The following is a 9332-nucleotide window of genomic DNA, read 5'->3' as shown; positions in this document are numbered from 1 at the left end:
ATCCCTTCTTTGTGGATGATGCAGTTTTTGCTACATACCGTAGGCATTCAGAAGACTCGAATTTGAATTTGTATCTAGATCTTACCTTCTGAGGTGAGGTGTGCAGCAACTAGTAACAGTGCCTTGTCTATTGTGGCCCCTTGCCTCTGAAACTGGCCTCTGGAATGTTCTACCAGATCAGTGGCAGACTTTGGGCTTTCAAATTTCAGTGGCACCCTCTGTGACGCCAAAATTCAGTGCTCACCCCCGACTCTCACCTTCTGTTCTAAGTCTTTGTTGCGGCTCAGTGCCCAGTGTGAACGAACTGGCCGCACTCCCCTAAATCCGCCTCTTACCAGACTCCCTATTGATTTTAGAAATAAACTAAAGATGCTTCTCCTTCTACCCCCATCCAGGCTTTAATACAGTTTGGTGCTACAGCTATTGTTTAATTTTTGGGGGTATTTTAATCTGCTTACATTTTTTTTTAGTGATTTTAATGTGGTGGCTTTATCCAGTTTGCTGCCTCAGGAATCCTTATGATTAAGAGATGAGACATAATATTTTAAATAAAGGAAAGACTGTGGCTCAGTGATAGGATACATATTTTCTGTGGGAAATGGCTTCCTGGGTTCAATCCTTGGAATCCATAGTAGGGCTGATGAAGATTCTTCTCTGAAACCTTGGGAGTATTGCTACCAGTTAGTGTAAATACTGGGCTAGATTAGTCCAGGAGAATGACCATTAGTCCAGGCTTCCTCAACCTCGCCCCTCCAGATGGGCTACAATTCCCAGCATCCCTGACCACTGGTCCTGCTAGCTAGGGGTCATGGGAGTTGTAGGCCATAAACATCTGGAGGGCTGAGGTTGAGGAAGCCTGGACTAATGATTTGATGTGGTATAAAGTAGCTTCCTATATTTTAACCTCTAGCTTGTTAAGCATTCCTTTGTAGGGTAAAACAGGGTAGAGATAAGTGATGGCAAAATACATGTAGATCATGGGTTCCCAAACTGACGAAGTTCTTCCCTGATGTTTATGCCATGTATGGTTGCTCTTGGTTAATGTATGGTTGTGAAAACATGCTAGACGTGTCACTTTTCTTCATCTTGATAATGATATTGCTCAGACTAATTGCTGAGAAAGAATTCCAGCACACACATACACAAATATTGTGAGCAATTAAGAACAAGGGTACTTACTTTCTGGCAAGTGATTGTGGCTTTACACACATTTATTTAAACTGTCAAATATGTTACTAAGGAAAACAACTTGGTGAAACAAACAGATTAATACTCTCAATGTTGCTGTCAGAGTGGAAGTAACTGATGTTTTGCCTTTTGAATGTGGTGAACGTCTTCTACCACAAACTGAAGCCTGCTAAATCGGATTCTATTTATGGGCAAATTTGCATATGTGTGAACGCGAATGTTGTAGCCACAGGGCAGCCAGAGTTTGGTATATCACCAAGAAACATACCGGTAGTTTGCCGTTTAATAAGGACATTAGCGGAAAATCCGAAGTCTAAAATAGCAAATGCCAATCTACAGACAAGTTTTTAAAAGTACATACAGTATATACAGTGCAGTATTTCCCCCTAAACTACTTACTCCATTTGTGAAATCTGTCTTCTTATACTTTACGGTGTATCATAATTCAGTCCTTCTTAAGACTAAGACAGATTAAATCAAGGTAGTTACTTCTGTACAATATTCTGAAGGAAGCGTGTACACCGTATAGACAATTCCTGTTTGTGGAGTGTTTTGACTGCCACACTGCAAATAATACTAGAGAATGACCTTTTCTTAAGAGGCAATGTAATGGGTGAGGTATGCAGTGATCCAATTCCTAATGCTTACATGATGCAGGTTAGTGATGCCACATAATAATAAACACTGGAAAAACACCCCTTTCCCAAAGCAAAAAGGGGGGGGGGGCAGAAAAAATGTTGGGTTTTATCTGTAATTGTTTTCAAAGGAATTTTTTTTAGTGAGAAGCCTCTTGTGCAATATTTTCCTTTTCATCATGACAAGTGAACTACATGTGAACAGTACACTGAAAAGTAGTATTTTAAAATAATATTGCTACGGTCATTTGTGCTGCTGCAAAACTTTCAAGATTCAAAGATGGCAGTGTTGCTGTATTACTCTAACATTTCACAGGCAAATGTGAGATTAGGAATGCATCTGCTGGTCTAGAGTCACCTGTCATTGAAGAAACTGGCCCAGTGGACACTACCGCTGTTCTAGAAAACTGTTTCTGGCAGTGACCTGGCAGATTTGCTGAGTGTCTCTACATTCTTCAAACTCTTTTGATGCCCAGGGTAATACTAGGACTGAGCCAAACCTTCCCTATTTCACAACCTCATTTACAGGTGGCAATAGGTGGGGCATATTTCAGCTTAATTTTCAGGAGAGTGAAAATTGAAAAGTGGAGGGGGCTTGCTAACTGTCATAGAACTCCTTTCCTGATGTATGGCACCATTCCTATACTTCCCCAGAAGTCCCGTACCAAAGCAATACATATCAACACACAGAAAGGAAGGAAGATCCCTCTATGAAGTGAGCAAAACTTGTACCAGTGGTGTACTTGATGAAGATGTACTTGATGAAGCAAATGGATCTAGATAGTGCGGTTAACATTCATAATGGTGAGAATTTCCTGGGATCTGAAAAGGATCAGAACAGTGAATCTCTCTTTCCACATGCAGTTTCCTCACACAAAGACCGCCGCAGACCAGCATTTGCATCCATCTTGCAAAATAATATATCCAAAACTTTCCAGTACTGAATTGGCTTAACCTGCTGAATGTAAAATTCACTTGTTTCATACAGTAGTTGTACTGATGACAATACACCAGAAGGAGTTACCCAAAACTGTCCTTTTCCCTTTACTGTCGAAGAAATATGGTGTGACTCATGCAAATGGATTATAAGGTGAATCCACCACAGATTTTAAACTAACAAAAATGCTGTGCACTAATCCTTCAAGTACCAAAAAAAGCACACCTGAGGCAAAGTCATTTTATAGTTTAAGGAAATCTCAAAGAAATGTTTCACTGAAAAGAGTTCCCCAAGGCAATTTTTCAGTCACATTTCTGACTGATTTGTGGGCTATATCCAGAAGAGGGTTTGCTCCACAGGACCAAAATATAGGTCCCTGTATACAGATGTAAGTGACATTGTATCCATTATTAATTTGGTTTTTCTACAGCCATGCAGCACATTTCACAAAGGAAGCTGTTGCAGGAGATGCTGGAAACTGCTAAATTGTCTGCTGAATCTAGTGGCTCCTAATAATTGTGAGTCATCTGTAACATTTTATTATGTGGAGGCATTCAATTTATTTACTTAATTTTTAAAAGCACACTCTTCTTCCAAAGAGTTTGGAGCTACACATATGCTGTGCTACTTGCAATGATTCATGAAGTGATCCTTGACTTGTGGAAAGACTTCATAACCTGTCATTGCTGAAGAATGGCTACTCTCTCCCTCTGGTGGCAGCATGAGAAAACATACCAACTTAAAATAATAATTTTATTTTGCAAAAGAAAAAAACCTAGACTAAGTCAATACTTTTTATTTCGCAGAGCTCAGTTCGATGGATGGGGTATACCTAATTTATATTTCTACTACTCTGCATTTCAACTGATACGGTTATTATATATAATCAAAGCGAATAAACACTGGGAAATCAAACTCTCTAAACATCTCTTGCTAGGAGAATCTTAAACCAGATCTAATGAACTCTATACCAAATCCATTTACTAATTGTACTATTCAGATATTGAAAACATGGCAACCTAAATTTGCACCTATTGTTTTTCCATTAATTCCAATATCAACTCACCCAGATATTTTTTTCCAGCAAGGGAGAGATAAGCAATTTGAATACTGCAAATCTTGTATACACATTACGAGATTTCTATACCAATTATCTATAGCCTGTAGCCAGTAACCAAATAAAATTAACTTCGTCAAATCTTAACACAAACTGGATTTATTTCCATCAAATTTATAGTTTTATTATAAAAGAACATGTAAAAACACAAGCTCTGAGACCCTTAATACAATTTATTAAACACAACAGGTAGAGAGGGAAATGAATTTGTTTCTAAATTGTACTGTTCTGAGTTTAGGAGACATAGGCTGTATGCTTGAGCGCCTTTCAAATTCCTGGATCCAATTTCAATTCCTGGAAAAGCCAGGCTAACTTCCTGATGAGGTAATTGTTGAAGTATGGGTCATTAAGGTAACAAAGGAAGTGGCTCTATGCGAGATAACAAATGGGTGGGACCCTCTCCCCCAACTTGCTGGTATTTGGAAAGACAAAGGCTAGGAGTGAGAGTTGGGTTATGTGAGCTAAAAGTTAGAAGTTGGAAGCAGGCTGGGAAGAGAGAGAGAGCCATGCTTGACTTCTGTTGGATCCAGGGTGCCAATTTGGGCCCCAGATTATGGGTGCCTAGCGGTCTACAACATAATGTGACATACTGACCTCACATTGAGCCATGACATCACCTTGTGAGCTCTGCAGCGGTGCCTAGGAACCACGGAAGTCATGTCCAAGGCCCTGTGAGACCTCAGACTCCACCTCCAAGGCCCCACAAAGCCTTGGACATGACTTGTGATGCTTTGTGAGGCACTGGAAATCATGTGACTGAATATTTTTTGATGATACCAATGTAAATATATCGCCAAAAGAACTGGTCTTATATAAGATCTTGGCAGCACAAACAATAATTGCAATTCAGTGGAAAACAGCCCAAAATCTTACACTAGACGCTTGGTACCATTCACTCTAGAATATAGCTATAAAGGAGAAAATCAAGCATAATTGGAGATTTCGATGAGTGCTAGAACCTCCAGAAACTTTTTATATGATTTGGCATTCCTTTATGACATATACAGTGGAGCCATCGTTTTCAAGATAACCTTCATCACAAGCCTGGCAAATCTGAAACTGAACTTAATGATCTGGTAAATTTGATAGTCTTTACTTGGACTTTGTTAATTTAACTCATGTCCAATTACTCATTCCATATGCCTATTTTATAGTTTTGTTTTTCATCTTTAATTTTTTGTCGGTTGTTATAATTGTTGTCTGTTTTATATACATTATAAAATGAAATAATAATAATACTAAAAACTATACCAAGATAACCCTCTGCACATTATGATCCACTGATGAATACAAGGAAGAGGCCACTCCACAGATTCGTTTAGGTCCTAGTGCTGTGCTGGTTCTGCTTCTTCCTTTGTCCATAAACCACGTATATTCTCCAGCAGTTGTTGAAATGCTCGATTGATTTCAGTTGTTGTCTTTATCAAGAAGTTCCTGCAAGGAAATAGAAACCTGTAATGATGAGATGCTAGACGACATTTCATACACAGTATTTTTATGCTTCCTTCGTTTTTCTGAGTGTTGAGAACTCCAGGGATTCACCGCGTACCCTAAATCTGTTTCCTTTGGGAGGAAGACACTGGAGGCTTGTGGCATTTTTGCGATGCAGGGCTTATGGCTCACACGTATATAGGCTGGACATGGGTGGAAGCTTCACAACCTGAACCCTCCCAAAATATATTGCTCCTTCATTCGGTTTATAGAGGGCCATCCATGTTCTTCAGAGCTCCCAGGAAATTCTACAGCTCTTATCCTTTATTAAGCCAACCAGAATGCCACAATAAGCTTTTATGTTCACTATAACTCTTCACCAGGCTGGAAAAAAATGCAATGGAGGAGGCTCTTGTTTGAGCCATCCTTGTCTGCATCTGGTAGCAGCCTTAAGATGGGGTGGGGGTGGGAGAAGGTAGCAGGCATTCATATGAAACCCATTCTGGTATGGATGGAAGGACCTGCTAACTGCAGTTGTCTCAACTTCTCATTTTTCCAATCTTAAATTCAGTTCTCCACATTTCTGCAGCATTTTTTTAAAAAAAATAACTAATGAAAATTCACCGGCAATTTAGTGAAAATTTAGCCCAACACATACATTTTTTATGTGTAGTTTTGACTAATGCACACATTTTTGGAAGCAATTTCCCCTAATATAACACATTTTTTGGTATGTTATTTTCACTAATACCTTCATTCTTATGCACACTTTCCCCTGAGATATGCATTTTTGTAGGCACTGGTTGGTTGGAGAATGGCAAAATGGGAATTTTGAAGGTTTGCATACTGCACTGTTCTGGAAAGTGTGGATTTGATAGGTTTGGCTTTAAATTTAAAATGAATTGAATTTGTCCCCCATCCCTACTTTCAAGTGCTTTGCAGGTTCTAGGTTGTACCTGGCCTCCCAGGTTGGGCAAAACACACAGCGGGTGAATCCCATCTCTGCCAATATGCTACCAATTATACCACCCACTGGAGTTTGCCAATACTCTTAGCCAAAAGCAGTACAATGCTGAAAGAGAAAAGTTCACACATATAGCATTTTTTTGTAAACCAGTCCAGTACAAACACACGTTGTCCACACTTTAGTGGCGGAGACATATATCCCAAGTACATATTTTCTCTGTAAAGCTGGTTTATTTCTATAATCTTGTTCCTGTAGCTTGAACCTCCACAACTGAACCACCACCACCAATGACAAAAATGTGCCATCATCACCATACATACCTTGTCTCAAGAATGATTGGATTCTGGAAAGCACCATACAAGGACTCAGCAGTTTTAGGAGACACTTTGTTCACAGCATCAAACACATAAAATGCAATTGCGTCAGGTATGACCATCCAATCATTACGGACATGCCTCTTTGAGATGGCTTTAGCATCAACTTCTAGAGAGGGGAGGGGAGGGGAGGGGAGGGGAGGGGAAAATGAATTTAAATTCTCTTCTGTAATTTAGTGTCCAGCTGGATACAGGTATTGCCTAAGAACTTCAGAAGCAAGGCACATATATTGGGTATGTGTGTGTGTGTGTACACAGACATGTTTACACAGCATTGTCAAGATCTGTAAATAGCATAGGCAGGAGGAATGATAGATCCCTTGTACTACGACATTTCTGAATCTGCTATTATGCAGAATTTGTTTCTGAGCAAAGGGTGGGGGTGAGAATTTAAAGCCATGAGCTTTAATTTATTAGCTGTGAGTTAAAGATTGTACTCAAACCAGTTGCCCCAATCAACTGGGCGTGTCTGTCAGTCTATGAGAAAACCTCCACATAAGCAAAACCCTGGAACTAGGGTTTCATCTTGTATAGGATGGCAAGATACAGCATTCATCTAATGCACAATATCTGATGGAAAGAAGTGCAACATGGCCCTTTCAGTACCTAAATGAATCAGCCTACTGGATGAATAACTACATTTTTAAAGTAATTAATCATTTGACAGATTTAATAATAAATACTCTCTCCAATGTCTAAGGACAGTGGAGTATTTGGAGTTGCAATTATTTGACTTTGAGCTGTAGAATACACTAAGAACTCTAGATTATCCCCCCCTTTCCCAATGATTTTTTGACTCCTGTTTAGTTCAACAGTATAACCGGGTATGGTGATAGCAGGAACCTATATTCAGCAAGCAAAGCATATCTGAAGCCAGATCAAAGCACTTTAGATCTTACCAGTAAGGGTATTTGCAAGGAGAAGGATCAGAGTGACAGTCCAAGCTTTATACTGAAGCATGATCCAGATCACTGTTTCAGAAGACTCTGATGCTACAGTTGTACAGAGTGCTGCAAAGAAAGCACTCTGTCAGTATTTTCTAAGGAAAATGCAACACTACTGCCACACTTGAATAGAGACCAATAACCAAATACACATAGCACTGCTGAAATCAGCTACAAATTTCTATTTGCTTTTTCCCTTCTGCGGCAGCCGTTCACAGGATCTGTTTGTGCAAGTTCTTATTATTTATGTTATTATTTTTCTATACCACCATCATTTTTTAAAAAGGAAAAAAAAACACATGGTGACAAACAGCCTGAAATCAGTAATAAAATCACCTGCCTAACAAAATCGCAAATCAGTGGCCAACAAGTATATACTTACTGTATGTACTGTACTAGCACAAAAGTTGTAACAAATACAGTGGAACCTCGGTTTCTGAAAGTAATCGGTTCCGGAAGACCATTCGACTTCCGAAACGTTCAAAAACTGAGGATCAAAGGGCTTGCGGCAAAGTCTATGGTGAAAATTGAGAAACGCACCTCCAAAGCCGTCTGACTTCCAAGGCGTGTTTGAAAACACAAGCATTCACTTCTGGATTTTCAGCGTTTGGCTTCCGAAACATTCGGCAGCGGACACGTTCAAAAACTGAGGTTCCCCTGTACTGGAGAATATCCCCACAGCCCACCCAAGACATATTGTTGAATAAAAAACAGTACAAGATGGTGCACTCCACATTCAAATTTCTTGAAATGTATCATGTTCAATATCTCCCCTAACTGATCTGCATTATACACACAGATAGGTCTTTTTTCACTTACCTTTCTTACTGGCAGCGGCTGATGTCACCTCTGAAAGCAAAGCAGACTCACTGGTCTCATATAGATGCATTTAAGGGGTCATAGGTCTCTGCTTGCTCCACATCTGCTCTTTTGCAATAGATAGGTTCGGAAGTGTGGGGTCCCAATGAATCACATGGTAAACCTTTTTAGTTAACCCTTTACTCTAGGGGTCGTTAACTCCAAGTTTGGGGGCCTGACGGAGCCCTCCAAATACATTTTGCAGCACGCTACTTTCGCCTCCTTTAAAAGCAAGTGGGGCTTGGGGAAGGAGCTAGGTCAAGTTGTGGGGAATAGGTGAGGGGATGGGTAAAATGTAAAGGGAAAGGGTTGATCAGGTGTGAGGGAAGGGCGGTTGGCAAAGGGGTATGTGAGGATGGCAAGTGCAGTGAAAAGCGGGGCAGCCCCTATGAATTTATATTTGCTGTAAAACACTTTAACTGATTTTTTATTTCTTTTGTCAATACCCTGTATTCCTTTTGGTTGTTGTTTATTTGTTTTTGCAGTTTTTGCTGTTATTTGACATTTAAAAATCAGTAACACCCAAGCTTTTAAATGGAATTCAAATTTTGTTTCTTAAAAATATAAAAATTGAAATGGTGGCTCAGAGACGCAAATAGCAGGCATGGGGGAGGCCTGTCAGCCACTGGGGTCCCAACAACTGCTTCAAGTTGCCAGGTGCTAGCACTGGGCCTTGTGGACTTCTGGTTCCTTCTTCCTAGAAGCCCAGACATATCATGAGGTGACATATCACTGGCTCAAGTGATAAAAAAGAAAGAAAAAACTATCGTGTAATAATCCCCCAACTCCAACCCCCCCCCCCAAAAAAAACCCCACCAGGATATATTTTTAAAAACAGGAAAGGAAATGAAAATACAGACATTGCACCAATCACTGACTAG

General features: G+C 39.9%; 1 protein-coding gene across 1 annotated transcript; it reads right to left on the bottom strand.

Moving 5' to 3' along the window:
* Positions 1 to 1453: 1453 nt before the first annotated feature.
* On the bottom strand, positions 1454 to 8554 carry LOC310705931 (apovitellenin-1-like). Its single transcript, XM_083500928.1, has 4 exons — positions 8413 to 8554; positions 7549 to 7659; positions 6596 to 6758; positions 1454 to 5311 (listed from the first exon to the last, which is right to left on the bottom strand). Exons 1-4 carry the CDS (start codon positions 8480 to 8482, stop codon positions 5203 to 5205), a joined length of 453 nt encoding a protein of 150 aa, XP_083357054.1. The 5' UTR covers positions 8483 to 8554; the 3' UTR covers positions 1454 to 5202.
* Positions 8555 to 9332: the final 778 nt, after the last annotated feature.

The sequence above is a fragment of the Podarcis liolepis genome, assembly GCF_965112155.1.
Source record: "Podarcis liolepis genome assembly, chromosome: 4".
NCBI classification, from domain to species: Eukaryota; Metazoa; Chordata; class Lepidosauria; order Squamata; family Lacertidae; genus Podarcis; species Podarcis liolepis.
The sequence above is the reverse complement of the archived record's forward strand: the minus strand, read 5'-3'. Positions and strand labels throughout refer to the sequence as shown.